The 16,625-nt window shown below is 42.7% G+C and overlaps 1 protein-coding gene across 1 annotated transcript in view; it reads right to left on the reverse strand.

Annotated features, from left to right (window-relative positions):
• Positions 1 to 16,625, reverse strand: part of SH3BP5 (SH3 domain binding protein 5) — a 54,373-nt gene that overhangs the window by 10,912 nt on the left and 26,836 nt on the right. Inside the window, exons 4-5 of the mRNA XM_074860297.1 lie at positions 9,129 to 9,293; positions 1,250 to 1,380 (exon numbers count right to left, since the gene is read on the reverse strand). Of these exons, the coding sequence (XP_074716398.1) occupies positions 1,250 to 1,380; positions 9,129 to 9,293 (296 nt within the window). The remainder of the gene's footprint in view (positions 1 to 1,249; positions 1,381 to 9,128; positions 9,294 to 16,625) is intronic.

The raw sequence follows: 16,625 nt of genomic DNA on the forward strand, positions 1-16,625 counted from the left end.
TGCAAGTGAAAACCAGCTTGTCCCAAGGAGAATGACACAAGACAACACCCCCATGAGGGTAGTTTCAGCCAGGAAATGAAGACTCAGAAGGCAAATCACATGAGAGGCAGCTGGGGCATCAGGCTCAGCACCATCATTGTTATAAAAAGGTATGTAGGACCCCACTGACAACTTACCAGGGTCTTTATTTTAAATCTTATTGTCAGGAAGGAACTCCTAGCAGCCAAACCACTTCTCAGATATTGCTCTTATCCAGAGGAATCTGTCATTTAGTGATCTGATGATGTTTTTCACAGTCCCTGTGCAGTGCTAGACAAACAGCATGCAGCTCATTCTAGGAAGCCACACTGCTACACTGTTTCAGCAAACATGCTTGAATCTTCCTTGAGAAGTGCTAATCCTTTCTTGAATTGAGCAACCACCAATCAAAATAGATTTTTAGTTGACCGATTTCACCAAAAAGTCATTTTTAGATGGAGGGATTAAAAGCCAAATACAGCAAGCAGATTGTTTAGACAAGCTACAGTCTGGAAATATAAAGAAAGCAACTGTGAAACATAAAGAGGATTAAGAATTGGTTGTAAACAGGGCCAAAATTTTAAACAGGTTCTGAGCAAAAAGCTGTTTCACTTCTCCGCAATAGAGCAAAACTGCACATCAAATGCAGACACATTTATTAATGACACTTGCTGCTTAGCTATGCTCTCTGAAGTGCGTTTCCTTCCCCAAGAACAGCTCTTGGACAGCTTTGCTATAGCAGCGTTAGGAAGTAAACAAGTCTGATGTACAGCATTCTACTCCAATGCAGTCTCGCACCTTTCAGGTTTCTGTCACTTGCTTTGTTGCTCTCCTAACTAAAAATAAGAGCTAAACTGCAAACAGTCCTACGCTGCAAAACATCCACACAGAACTCTGTAGTTCTGTAGGCAGCATCTATGGGAATCCCATGAGCCTGTTTCTCAAGTCACACAGCACCAAAGGGTGTGCTAGAACAAGACTAAGGATATGCCCAGAAAAGGTTTCTTATCCCCATTTAGTTCATCTGTCTATCAAGTCAGGTGCTTCAGAAGACACTTAGAAGGACAACAAATGCAAGTACTAATACCAGTACCTGTTGTGCTGTGAGGCTGTCACAGGCAGACAGGAGCCCCAGGCAACACGCTTTCACAAGTTTGAAAAAACCCCACAGAATCGGTATCTCCCACAAACAGACTTCACCTCTAAACTGATCTCCAAACATAAAACATACTTTGATTTATTGATGGCTCTTTTCAGCTTCTTCTCCAGCTGTTTCATCCTTCCCATAGCAGCATTGTATTTGGCTGCAGTCTCCTTGTGAACCAACTCACTTCTTGTTTTGGTCTGTTCCGCCTCCATGACCTTCAAGAGGAAAAATACAGGTTGAGTGGCAAGGCACAATGATTCATTTCTTATTATTTTAATTAACAGCATCTTCATAATCTCTCCAGTCAGCTCACGGCAGGAAAGTGAGGGTGTAAAAAAAATTACTTTCAATGAACCTACTAAAAAGTCTTTCCTGAAAGGAGCAGCAATATGTCAAATTTGCGAATGCTGTGCTAATTATGACAGAGGCATTGCAGCTTCTTGCATAACAGCCCTTACTGGAAGTTCAGAAGAGCCTCAAATTTCGGGATCATCCATTTTTTAACCCAGTTAGACATACAGGAGCAGAGCAGCACTAGCAGAAGTCACCCAGTTACATTTAACAGTGCTGTTTGTGTTCCCTCCTGCTTCTCTCATGGGAGCCTGCCTTCCCCAGCAGAGAGCCGGCAGGCTGCTCAGCCCCCGGCTGCAGTCCCACCACTCTGCAAAGAGCTGAAAACCAACCACAGCAGTGGGAGGACTGAAATGAAGTTCAGCCTGAATCACCAGTCACCAAAAAATGGAGTGTCCAGTGACTGCCAGTTTGCAGAAGGCCAGGAAGCCGGCTTTTCTCTTAGAACAGCAGACCAGCCTCAAATCACGGTTTTAACACTGAAAATGCACAACGGCTCAAGCCCTGAGCTGACACCCCTGTCACGCAGACAAGGGGAGCTATGCTGGCGACCAGCCCGCTATCCGGGCAGGCAGATGCTTAACGCGCAGCAGTCCCAGCCCCAACACATCCGCTGCCCTCCACGGCCAGTCTGGGCCTTCCCTAGCCAGTCGGGCTGCAGCCCTGCACACAAGCTAACAAATTCTATAAGGTATCATTTCTTCAAAGCTCTATAAACAAATGCTCACTGCCATGGCATTTTGCAGCAATTAGGAGTCTACAAAAGCAAGAGGAAAAGTAAATGTCCCTCTATTAGCTGCTCTGCTGGTATCCCATAATCATGCTTTGCCAGTAATCCTATCCAGGGTACTTCTATCATGCAAATTTGAAATGTCAGAGCTGTAACTCATAAAATCTGTCATCTTTAATGCACTAGCAGTCAAGATCCAGCCAGGGAGGTAACTGATTTGTTTAAAGCAGGAAGAGTGGTGTCACCTCTCCATTGGCCTGGCAATGAGAAGAAAGCAGACAGTTTTCAGGCTCCCTCTCTTGCAGCTATGAAGGTATCCATACAGAAAGTGGCAGGACTCGATCTCCAGTACTGGACTTTGAAATGTCTCAGCTGTGAAACCAACTACTCCACAACTTCAAACAAATTTGCTCCAACTGGCTCCAACCACCAGAACGTGCATCTGAGCTGTCCGATCCAGAAAGACAGAATATTCAAGATATCTTGATTTTAAATAACCTCATCCACCAAGGTCTAATTTCTTGAAAGTGTCCTCGCCCTCGGGCTGAACTGAATAGGGAAAAGAGCACAGTCAACTTTGACTTGCTTAGAGTGCTGCTCCTCTCAGAAAAATGTCATGGTGTCCTTTCTGATGCCTAAATGAAAGTGAGAAACTGCTACGTGCCAAAGCTGAACTACCATCAGCATCAACTAGAAGCTCTTGCTGCCACAGCTGAAGGCCACATTTTGCTCATCTGCACACACTGCTTATTATTAAACAAAGAAGTTGCTACAGAACTTTACACTACAAGAAAGAAAGATTTCCAAAGGCTCTTTAGGTTAGATATAAAATAATATACTCATCTCCAACACTCTTCAACTATTTTATATATAAATAAGCATCCACTTTCAAAGAAAGGTCAAAAAAATAATCTATCAGATTCTTAACAGGCTCTCGCCTGCATCCTGAAAACAAGCTGCAGCTTCTTATCTTGAACTACTGTTCGAAAGCTAGGTTGATGCAATGACTTTCCCTAGTGAAATATGTCAGACAAGGCTGGTTTTAGCGTGGAAGTCTCTTAAATTAGAATGCGGTCTCCAAAGACTGCACAGAAGCTAGTTCGCCTTCTTTGTAGCGTGGCAAGGAAACTGCAATTTAAAAATGCTGGGAGCTACAAAATAATGGAGTGGCTGGAATTTGCCAATGCTCAATTAAATGTCAATCCCTCACATCCATTCTTGGGCAAAATTAGCGTCAACTTTGATATCTGAGATGAACCACATGATAAGTACTACCAGCATCAGGGTCATAAAGCAGGTTCGGTGTCCAGTATCGTGTTGATTTTGTACATCTTTCATACCAAACAGCACAGAAATGCTGAGCCCTGCAGAACTAGGATTTGAGGATGACAGATTGTAAACACCTCAAAATATCTGACAAAATATGGAATTTGCTGCCAGCCATATATACCCATGTTCATTACCCTTTCTAGAAAGAAAAAAAAAAAAAAGGTTATATACTTCATCCTTTTGAGAAATCAGTGATGTAAGGAAAACCATTTCCCCCCACCCCCTTGTTTTCCTATGAGCATTCTGTTATCATGTTCACATTATCCCCACAAGTCTGCAGAGAGGCCAGAGACAGCCTGAAGGTACACTGAGGCTGAGAACAATACCTGGAAGACTGTGAGGTGTCTCTGTGGAGATCCATCACCTGCCAAGATGCATTTAAGCTTTTCATTCAGACAAGAAGAAACAAAAAGATCATCCACCCCTCTGCAAAAGCCAAATGGCCTTTAAATAGAGAAGCTGTTCATCAGGGCAGGTGGACAGAAACAGACTGCAAACCATGCTGCCACCTCTACATCTGACAGGTTCAATGTAAGACCAACTAGGGAAACCCCTCACCTTTTAAAAAGCTCTTAGAAGACGACCGATAAGGCTTGTGTGGGAAAGAAGTACTTTTTATCAGACCTAATAATACGGCTGGGGAGAAAGCAATCTTATATGGGCTTGTAAACAAGCTTTTGGTCACAGTTACCAAATAAGCTGTTTGTCTAGTAAAAGTCACTGTGCTTCTACCACCAACCTTGACTTGCTGATGCTCCTAAACCATCACAGATGCAACAGCATCACTTAGAAAAAGGCAGAGATAAAAGTGAGGATGACACCTCTTCAAATTAAGACTGCTCAAGACACACCTCTCCTTACATTGTACCTGCCATTCATACCCTTGGGTTGAGCGGGGGACATACTCTCACACAAAAACATCCAGAGTGGGTGAACTTCTAGGATGTCCACACATTCACTGGACATTTCTGTAGCCCACAGCTATCCTTAATTACTACATCAATTAAATACTACTGTTTCTTTCTCAAAATCTTAAACCGATGGCTCTTCTAGGGAAAGAATTAGAAATAAAAGAGATAAGAGATGATGCAAGCTCAGTAAACCAGGAGGGCAGAATCAACAATTCAAGGGATCACATTTAACCCCTGCATTTCCAGGGTGAAGCGACAGAGAGATTAGGGCACGCAAGGATGTGGATATTTTGTTGTTTCCTTCACAGACTTTTCTTTCCCCCCCCCTCCTTTTCTCCAAGTATTTCCATCTACAAGAAGTATCTCTTCTCTCTACATCATGAAAGCACCCACGCATTTTACACTGACAGATGGTACTTCACGGTGTAATATCAAAGGGAGCTTCACAAGCCAGATTAAACCAAGAGAGAGCATGCCTCCTCCCTCTTCACTCTCCCCTTATCCCTTCCTTTTTAAAATGTCTCATGATCAAGAGCCAAAACATTTCTTCTCCTTGCCAGAATTTATGAACTGAACATATCTCAGGAAAGACTGTAAAAGCAGAACCTTTCTAAGATTGCAGATTGCATCGGCAATTAGAAATTAGCAATTTCTCTTGAAATTCATGACGGATCCTCCTTTCTGCTCCAGCTTGTCTCAAACTTGAGGTAACACATCTGTCAGCACTCTCTTTTTGTACACATTTATGAATGATTTTCAACAGGAGTATAAATGCAAAGATCTCTCTCCTCCATCCCTTGGCCCTTTTATAGCCCTGCTCTCTGCACCCCAAACTGCAGCATTATAATTCAAGGTACCAGCAGATAGGCAACACACTTCCTCTTCCCAAAAACATTTTCTCCAAATTTTAAAGACAAACCACAGTTACCAAAATCCAGGTAAGCCAATGGCTAACAGTGAACAGTACTTTTCTTCTCCAGGCAGCTTAAGAGCTCATCAAACCTGTTTACACACGAGCTAGGTGACTACACTTCCATTATAATAAACAGAGGATTCATCTTACAGTGAACTTGCCCCTCTGGTCATATGAACTGTTCTCCAGACACCATCTACTTATTGATCAGACGTCCTTTGACTATAATGGAAGTTTAGGCAAGTAACTGGGACATACAAAATAACGTTCTAGACACATGAAACTGATGAGCTAAATCCCAGCCTAAGTGTCATTACACTTATCTCGGATCTGTGGAGAAATGAACATCTAGAAAAAAAAACACAGGAATTTACCCAAAAATACACATCAAGTTAAGAGTAGAAGCAGGTGAAGCAACTGCCTGACTTGCAGGATTGCACCACGGTCCTGTGCTTCACTGTGGTCAACACAGAGCGGAAGCACAGACACAGGCTCAAGTACAGACATTTACAGAGATGAGATGCATATCTGCAGTACAGGCAGGCAGGCAGGCAGGCATCCAGCTCCTATTTAGGCACCCAGCTTCCTTTGGAAACACAGCTCAAACTGCAAGGTGAAAAAATTGCTGAGCGACAGCCTGTACTCCCTGTACCTATTCATGCTGGTCCTGTCTGCTCCGCAAATAAAAACATCTTCCACATGTTATGCTTCCAGCCCACCCAGGATAAGCAAAATTTCAGTAACTTTCCCATTTCTTATCAGTTTAATTATATCATTTTCTATATCAGTGGCCACAACAGCCTTGTTTACAGTAACCGGTCAGACTGTCACATTAAAAATAGCGTTAATAGCTTTTCAGTTTATGAAGAAAACAAAAATCAATTACAACATGCAACCTTTATCTCCATTTCCTTCCAGTGAGGGTCTGCAAAGAGCATTTCCTGTTTGGTACTCTGCACCCAAGTCTTTGTCCACATCCATTGGGCCAAGTGCAAAAGTAACCTGGCAGTATTTCCATACATGCCTGTATAAAAAATAAGCATCTCGTTTGTTCTCTTGACTACCCTTTTCCTTTATGCTCTCTGTTTGTATTGTTTGTCAGCTACCAAGTTGCTACAGGGCTTGGGGTTTGTTCCAAATTCCAGATTAATTCAACAGAGCCTGCTACCTCTGCCTAAGAATAGCAAATAAAAACACTATTCTTGCCTGACATTTCTGTCAATAAAGAAACAAATTAATTAGTGGCCCACCTCTAACATTTGGCATAGAGGTGCTTTTCTGCACTTGATTCATTGCTGTACAAGGCTCAGTGCAAGATTAATCTCTGCCCAGTACAACTGTCATTTATAAATGCATGCAAAAAAGCTAGCAAATCCAAACAACTAGAGTACAAAAACTATCTCTAAGAGTGATTTTATACATGGAAGTAGAGGAATTCTATTGCTTAACCCTCAGACTTCACCCTCAGAAACAGTTTTTTCCATTAGTAATTTCTAATGTAATTAATAGTTAACAATCTGAGTGAACAGCAACACTGTGGCAGTCAAGGACGACTTTTGTTCCAGTAGATCTCATCCTCCAAGCTGTTTTCATTCATAGATTGGTAGGGAATTGTGATGTTTTCTGCTCCTCGAGACCCCAGTTATTCTGTTTACTTCACTGAACTCCAAGCACTTCACTAATTGCATGCACTGAAACCAAGGAAGTATTCACTCTCCTTCTGAAGAAGTTATAAAACTCAGTCAAGCACTCCAAACAAACTAATGCTGGGTCTGTTCAATCAGGACTTCCAACAGCATTTTCACCCTTCTTGGCTCTGGTCCTAGCCTAATCCAGTATGGCCAATGAAAATCATGAGACAAACTTCCATGTCAGTCTTCCAAAATCTCCGGTACCCTAGAAAGCTGCAGATTGGTGCTTTCTGGGAACTGAGTTTACGCAGACTATTTTAAGCACCAGGAAGAGTTGGGTAATACACTTTCCATTCGAGGAGCCATCAGCTGCTCTATACAATCCAGTCTGGGCCTAGGAGATTTTATAAGTGCAGCAAATAAATCGAAGGTTCCTATTTGCTGTTCAGCTGTAACCATCAGAGACATTATGGTTTGAATCAGTTCCCTGACAAGCAGATATTCTGCATTCAGTGATGTTACATATCAACGCCACCAGCATGACTCCACCAAGCACTGTCAGTAGCCATCTTCTGCTCTAAATCACTGGGTTTGCCCATCTGAGGTGTACTCCTCTCACAGACAGTCAGGGAAGGATTAAGGGTTGTAGAAGGATACAGAGATCCCCTTGAAATATCCAAGGAAAAGAGGAATCCATTTGAACTCTTAAAATTGCTAGCATTTCTTTTCTTACCTACACCAACACAAATTTTCGCGATGCCTGCTAGAGGCAAGTGGCTGATACGTGGTTGCTATCACTCTCCACCAGATCTCAGCAGTTTAGCAGTCAGGAGCTCTAAGCGACTCCCTAGATGCTTGAGTTTTCTCATCTATCTGTTCTGAGAATCAAAAATTGTGTATGCATTTCTGGACTTTGCTCATATTGAACAGGGATTACAACAACTAGGGAAAATAAAAGCTGCTGGTGTCCTGGTGCACATACCCTGCAAAGGTGGGACTCCCTTCAGAAACACACTGAGGCTACTAGAGCTGCAAATACCTAATGATAACAGGGACAATAACACAAACAATACCCTGGAGTTTGTTTTCTCTTTTTTAATATATACCAGGTTTTCCATCTCTCCCCTACACACAGCCAACATCCTTTTTGTTCCCTGTTTCTTCATCAGACAGCTGGTTTTCACAATTCACTCAGAAATAGAGGCTTTCTTGTAACTGAGAAGCTTCTGCAGCAGAAGAGAGCTACTGCATGGAGGACTGCAAGACAATATGAACATTATATGGCATGCTAGCATATTCGGAATAGCAAGTTCAGCTTCACTGGCATATTAAGGGAACTCAGAACAAAGGTTTTTCAATTTTTGATTCTTTCATGTTAAAAAAAGATCTTTTCTGCCTTTTTTTTTTTTAACAGACAGGAAAAGAGAGACACAGCAAATGACAGGAAAATTCTTCTTGACAGTTGCTAAAATGAATACCGCCTTTCATTGTTAGATGGTGCACCCCTTTTGTAGATTTAAAAAAACTTTACAAAGGAGGTAAGACCTTGTCTAAATTTGAAAGTTAATTCAAGATAGAGCAGTGTGCTGGCTTAAAATGCAACACACATTTTTGAGTAATTCTGCTTTCAAACACATGTTTCCGAAGCAAAGTGCCTTGTTCAACTTACTTCTACTAAGTACTAAGAACAGGTTATACTTAAAATTGGAACATGTCCCTGTTTTTTCAGACTAAGAGTTTCCACAACACGTGTATTCAGCAATAGCCATCCCTATGCAATTATTTTGGCATAACTCCAAATGCAGATGTGCCTTAAGACATTGTTTATCCTATTATATAGATGTTTTGGTTTTTTTCTTTAGAGAGCTACTTCAGTAGCTACTGGCACAGCCAGATGGAGAACTAGAGTTGTCCCAGTAGCAGCCCAAGGCCCAAATCTTTTAACCTTAAGCTTCACAATTTTTGGTAGCTTCATTTCATCCTACTCATCATGTATCTGGACCCATACAAAAATTTGGCCTTTCAGAAACTAAGCGTCATACACCACAGGAGAACACAAAATATGGAAAAGACAGATGCTGGAGCAAGTCTGTATTACCCTCTGAGTAGCATGATTGAGCATCTCTTGCCAGGCAGAGTCAAACTGACGTTTGTCATCTTCCAGTAGCCTCTGCTCAGCAAGTGAAATGGTCTCTTTTGCAGCACGCAGCACTTCAGTGGCCCTCTGAAAATCCTGAGTCGCCCTCTGAGCTTCCAGCTGTGCCTAAAAAAGAGAAGTTGGGATCAGAGACAAAGGAACCCTCACAGTCTCGTTTAGAAGATCTACCACACTAATCCCAGGACTTTAAAAACACCACACCAGCCTCACTGTTTCCCAACCTTTTACTTGGAAGTGACACATATTTCCTCACTGGAGTTAAGTACTGCTAAGACAGCAATTCCCACTCAAACAGGTAATTTGCAAAGAACTGTCTCACAGTGTTGGTAGTCAAAAAACACACAGCTGATGGCCTACAAATAAGCACCTGATGAAGAGATAAATATCTTATGATACAGGTTTAATCACTGAGAAACAAAAAAGAGAAAATGCAATAGCAAACTTGTAGCATGTCAAGAATACATTGAGAACGGCGCTCCCTGAGTTTAGTCAGGGTGTATTTTTATCTGGTGCACCATTAATCACACTGAGGAAATGTTTTGGAAGTAATACATTGCTATAAAACATAAACAAATTTTCTGAGAAGGTGGCTGCTAATTCTCTGGGTCTTCTACTTTGCTATCACTGGGACACAACTGGTGCAGCAAGTCCCCAGTACACAGACACAAAGGTACCCAAGGGCATTTGCAATGCATATAAAACACAAATAAAGGCCTTGCTATGTCCTTTGGAAACTGCTGCTTCTTTTCAGGAAAATAACACAAAGTTTAAGCTTGAAGGAGGCACTTTCAAGTGTCTGCATGGAAGCAGAGAACAGAGTCTTCTGGTGAACTATATGGTTCTTGCTGCGAGAGCAAAAACTCCTCCAAAACAACATACAACCTTCCCAAAGCAAGCACATCTTAGAAGCCATCTAATCAATGAACTGTGATCTCTTTCATTCTGGACCAAGAAAAGTTCTCAAGACATCGCATTTACAGACCTTCAACTCTCCTAAAGGTTTTAACAAGGCCCTCATGATATCCAAATCCCACTCTGAATAGTCCTCAAGTAAAATGCTCACATCCCACCTTGCAGGCTGGAACCACCTCCATTTTTCACAGCTGAGCATCAGCTCTCCAGATCTCCTAACACAGCAGCAAGCCCTTGCCTATTCAGCCAAAACAGGGAGAGCAGCCAATAAAGCAGAAATAATGACAATCATGCTGCAGGTTTCAGTAGTACCATGGTGACAAAAGTCATCACAGAGTTCAGCAGTCTGCAGTGGTTCACTTTAGTACCAGTGACAAGTCTTAAATGTTCAAAAGAAGTGACTCTGCAATGAACAAAGAATATCCATAAGCAAGTTACTGGTGTTGGCTCAGTTTTGGTTGGTTGGTTTGGTGGTTTTTTAAGAAAATAGAGGTATCCTCTTGTTTTATAGTTATCATGGAATGACTAGCAATTTTAACATTCAGACTTTCAAATATGCAGGTTTCCCATTGTTTTCCCTCATCAGAAATTTTTAATTTTTAATTTCCGAAGCTTTTGTGTTCATTTGCTGTCTCTTAACTATATCAGCACTTTACTGCCCCAGAGCCCTTTCAAGGTTGATGCACAAATACCTTGTTTAGCTCAAAAGTAAAATCTTTACCTGAACTTTTCTACATTACATATTTCATAAATTTCTATTTAAAGTAGTATTTTTGAGTTGTTTCACACTGAAACAGCACCCTTCAAATGTAAGCTTCACATTCAATTAATTGAACTGTGCAGACAGTTTTTGTTTACACTTCGATGATTTTTGTAAAAATAAACTGGAATTACCCAGTTTATATGTATGGGAAATGTCTTTGACCAGACATGACTGACAGAAAAGAATAATGAGAAAAGATTTACATGTTATGATATACAGAGAAGGAGTCCAAGGCTGAAACAGGGGAAAGGGCTCTGATATACAGAATACTAAATTGAGGAAGATGAAGTCTTATGAATAAAGGAAGAGGTTTTAGTGTGAAGAAATGGTGGTCACTTGGGAAGTGGCTAAAAATCCCTGATACAAGATGGGAACTAAGTAGAACAATGGTACATTTCTCCAGCAAACAGCTGGCTACACCTCCTCAACACCAGCTGCATCAAATACCTTCACACTTAAGACACCACAGCTATTTGTAACAATAATGGAAAAAACCCTTCTCTCCCTGCCCTGTGGCAGGGGAGATGGACTCCTAATTTAAACACAAGTCTCAAAAGGAAATAAAGCACACCAAGTTTCCCTCAATGTCCTGAAATAGCAGCAAGCTCTTCTTACTTCCTTCCCACTACCACACAGAGGTACTTCACCCCACAGCGATCATGGAAAAACAGGAGTTACGTGTCAGAGGTCCTTCAGCTTCAAGCTGGGGAGGGAAATCAAACTCATCACAGTCAGTGCAGTGATTTCCTTCCAACCAAGGTCTTTGATGCACTTCCTTCTGAAGTGGCTGCTGGTGTTTTCCACAGAAGAGAAATTCATCTAACCATGCCCTTTAGTGCTTTCAGGCAGCTTGCACCACACGACTCTGCCTAAAGCCTTTGTGAAGAGCCAGGGCACTACAGTGTTAATTTCCATGCAGGGCTGCACATCCCAAAGCAGCACAGAGCTTTGGGCCAATATTAGTGGATAAACATCATTCTGGTGTAAATTCATCATTAATATGGTCTCTTAGAAAGTTTAAGAAAAAAAAATCCCACACATTACATCTCCTCACGACCCCAGTCATCAGCTGCCTTAACAACATTTTATAAATTCAGAAGAAACCTGACTAAAGAATACTTTAATTTAGCCACTAACCTAAACCATGGTAACCACCAAGCACAGGAAGTCCATCTGAGGATCTTTAAACAAGGCTCAACCAAAGCTTCCAACAAAGGATACAACAAGAAGCTCGAATCTTAGTCCCCAAAATATCCTCTGCTGAATTCTCTGAAAAGTCACAACTTTTTTCTTTCACTGAGTTTCAGCTATGCTAGTAAAGGGATCAAATGCAAATAAAGGCCAACAGTTTTCCATAAAAATAGTTTGAGATGGAATTTTTAAAAGTGAAATAGAATGGAAGACTCCAGTAAGAGCCTGCACTAAGTACTGTAGAACAGAGCTGAGGATGTTGGGAAGAGGAGCAGGGCTGATTTTCATGGGAGACCCTCCGAGAGGGAACCGGGTCCCAGTAACTTCCAGGCAATAAGGCCATCAAAGCCTAGCCCCAGCAAAGGCTTCAGCTCCATGGCTGCCCCGCTGCAGGAGCGGGCCTGCCTGCACAAGAAACAACTTAGAAACACGGGAAAACGGAGTGGTGACCCATTCCTAGCACAGGCAGAACCGCACCAGCAAGTAACTGCTTTCGAAACTCTAGTAAAACCAGATCCCAGGGGCAGTGCGAGCACAGGAGAAGTACAGATTTCTCACTGTAACTGCATCAGCACTTGAAAGTTTCTGTTGGCACAGATACCCTGGTCAGGGATCAACACAACTAAGCCAGCAAAATGTCTGCAGAGCATTAGGAGCGGAGTTACTAAATCCCCATGGAAAACAACATTTAGTGGTAGCTTGCAGTACTAGTAGCTCTTCTGATGAAGCCTCTAAAGCACAACTGGCTGCACAGCAGGAAAATGTTATGATAAGAAAACCAGAAGCTAAGTTTACAATTCAGCTAAATTTCTGCTTGCACCTGGACCTGTAGGACACTGAGAGCTGAAACTGTTACCAAGCAGGCCCATAACTCTGGCCACATTCAGCTTCCTGCCCCAGGACCGAGGGGCAAATGGAAAACTGAAACAAAACTGTAAATACTCTCTCCCAGATCCATTTGTTGAATGCTACTCTGCAACAGCAGTTTGGAAACACTGTTTTGGAACACAAAATGTTTTTTGGTTTAAGCAAAAGAGTTAGTCCAAATAGCAATTTAGCTTCCACAGTTATCTGAAGTCAGTCTACAGTCTTTTATTTTAAGCAACTTACTGAAAGCCTGGGAAAGAAAAAAGCCAAATGCTAAGGTAAAGAATGATACATTCGTCATTACAGAAACATCAACAGGTTTGTGGTTTTGCCAATGTGAAAAAGGATACTCAAACACTTTTTAGTTAGTATAGTTACGCAATAATTAGCCTTCATTTAAAACTCCCTGCAGCAAGTAGGAGGTGTTCTGCACCATCACCGACAGATTGCTCTCACGCACTCAGTCTCAAGCCTGCAGGTCATTCAGTTTGATGGAACAGAGAGTAGCCATGTTCTTTATGTACTTTTAAAACCATAGAGAACAACAGAAGCTCATGTCTCCATCCAAGCTCCTGACACAGCGTATGAATGTCTTCATTTTAGACAGTGGTTGTTTCTCTCAAGAGACCAGAATTCAAAATTCAAATGAATGGCTGAAAACTAGGTTATTTTGCTTTTAAGCACAAAATGGTGTTTGAGTTGAGAGAGGTTTAGCTCTGGGGTAGCATGAGGAGAAGTGTACTAGGGATGAGGACAAAAATCTCCAAGGGAGGCTGGGGACGAACGGGATGTCAACTTTCTGCCTGTCACCCATATTGCTGGAGCTAGTTGGAGTCTACCCGACATTATAGTGAGCATCTCTTTCAAAAGAGTCAGAAGGAGCTAGGCCAGTAAAACCTCTTACTAAAAACAAAACGAGAAAGCGTTGAGACCTTGGGAACTGTGGAACCTGTGGCCCACTGCCAGTGACCAGGAGCTTGTTGTTCCTCATCATCGGTACTTTCTGCCAGGAAATTCAACCGAATGTCCTCACCGCTGCAGACCCTTCCCCTATTAGCATAACATGTAAAATGGGACCCCATGAGAAATGCAATTAAGCAGCCACAGGAATCTCAGCTAAGGAGAATCCCACCATCACAGCAGTGTCTGTCACACTCCATACGCACAGAGCACCAACTCTTTCTGCCGCTGCATTCATCCCTCCTCTGCAACTCAGTACTCTGCAAGCACCCTGCTACAAACAAGTCTCCCACAACAGTAAAACCCTTCCCTACAACAAGCAGCAGCACGCCCAAGAGTCCTGCTCTGCCCACTCAGCTCCCTCCTCTCTACCTCTCCCCGTGGCTGAGAGCTTCCTCTTTGCCACTATCCATCCACCCTGTGCTCCTCTGCACAGGTGATCTCCTCACCAGGTTCATCCACCGCTGACCTCCCTGGCTCCGATACGCACAGCCCCGAACTTCCCAGCCAGCTCCCAAAGACCCAGAGGTGACACACAGTAGCAACGCTTGCAGAAGCAAATGGAGCTATGCGACATAAAATATGTCAACTTTTAAAATAAAGAATGATGTAAAGTTAAAGGGGTACTGACAAGGTTCATAATTGCAAGCTATTAATGTATTGCTGAAAGGAGCTCAGGCCTGACAAATCCCTTTTGGGGGGGGATAAAAGCTGCACCCTCATGGGCAATCCTCTGCTTAGCCTACACAGAGCCTTGCACAGAAGGGAATCACACACGACAGCTGGATTATGTTGTTAGCTAAAGATAGTGATGAAAACAAAAAAGCTGGGCCACGGCAAGCTAATAGAAGAAAACAAAACCAGGCACTTTTTAAAATGCAGTCATTCTTCTGGAATTGGCAGCAGCATACAGGCAGATTTTCAGGCTAGCACAGACACATCTGCTTGTCCACTTTCAAAGCAGAAAACCCTGTACTCTTTAATTAGACCATACAATTTTCTGTTTAGTCCATGTAGCTTTTACTGCCCCAATCCCCCTTTGTAGCCAGAGCCCTTGCCCAGCTGACCTAACAGAGAATTTTTCCCACCCTACCTACCCTTGAATCTTCTGCCTTAACATCAACCAAGACATATACTCCTCTTCCTTGTTTCATCTAATCTCCAATTTTTGTTTTTGCCTACCTAGTTATAGTGATATTTGCACAATATCACTGACGCCGAAACACGGTGCAACACAGCTATAGCATTCCTCCAAGGTTAGCTGACATCTAATATACCATGGTAGTCACTGCTCAGCCTCTGACCCATGAGCACACAGCTAACAGCTAAGCCAGGCTGCCAGAAATAGATGCAGAGGGTACATTTTGTGGGGCTACAGAATTTCTCCCCTCGGCCAGCCTCCTTTACCAGAGGACCAGCCCACAATTGTTGATAAATTCATGAAAAGGTCATCACTAACACAACCAGCAAATTTCCCATTAGAAATGGCAGTCAAAGATCAGTTAATTTTCAAGTATTTACAAAACTGGCTTCTCATTTATCCAGGTGAACCTATCTCATCTTGCTCTGACAAGGTCTTGACACCCACTTTACTTCAGCATCTCTGCATTATTGCCAGTAGAAGGCATGAACAATCCCCATTTGTCAAAATCCCTGTAAGCTGGAGCGTGAAGGGAACGCACAGCTGCTGCTCAGAACAAGGCACCAGCACACCACGTGCTGGCCCAAGGCCTTTGCTCTAAAAGATGCTTGTTTGTTACTGTGAAACCAATGTCTCTCCCACTCATTAATCTTTAAAACAATAGTTGAATTGCTACCAGCAAACACGTACTTGCTTACTACCAAATAGATAATGATTAACTGTGTTCCAGGCACACTCTTCAGAAGGAAGCAAGTTTCAGATGTTTTCATTCAGGCCCCCTCTCATTCTTTTAACAACATCCCACGGTTAATTTGCCGTGCAAAGTACAACAGGGAACATGTTTTAAAATAGGAACTTTCCTCCATCAGTCGCCCACCAGAGTTGCTGTAGCACTGCCTGTCTTCAGGGATCGCTCCGATCGCAGTGACTGCACCACAGCATCCTGGCACAAGCTTCTGGCAGAGATGAGGACAACAGGATCACCACCCATTGACCGCAGCATACGTGTCTTGCCCACGACTGCAGTGGATTCAATAATTCAGAAGCCTACAAGGTAAAAGCAGTTAAGTGCTCACTGCAGCATTCACAGTAACTAGCCATTGAGCGCTGCTATTTTGGCTCCAGTTTTCCTCAACCTGTTTCAATGCAGCTGGCAGCCAGTAACAAGAAGAGCATCCCAGATGTCAACACAAGGGTCCATAATGCTCAATATCCTAATAACAATCATGATACTGGCACAGCTGCACCCCCGGCAAATCTGCAGATGATACTAAGGTAGAGGAGGTGGTTGAAAAGGCAAATGGCAGAACCTCAACCCAGATGGATCTTGTGAAACTCCACTGGGCCAAGAGAAACCCCACAAGGTTCAACAAGGAGAATTGTGGAGTCCTGCACCTGGGGTGGAATAATCTGATGATCAGCACAGATGGGAAGATCAGCTCTGCCAAAAAGGACCTGTGCATTACAACGGGTGCCAGGCTGAAAAATCTGAAAAGGTGCACTCATTGCGAGCGAGTGAGGTAAACCATGTCCTAGGCTACATTAAGAGGGCCACAGCTGGCCAGTCATGGGAAATTATCATTCCTCCCAACTCAGTGCTGGT

This window comes from Strix uralensis, chromosome 1 (genome assembly GCF_047716275.1).
Source record: "Strix uralensis isolate ZFMK-TIS-50842 chromosome 1, bStrUra1, whole genome shotgun sequence".
Classification (NCBI taxonomy): Eukaryota; Metazoa; Chordata; class Aves; order Strigiformes; family Strigidae; genus Strix; species Strix uralensis.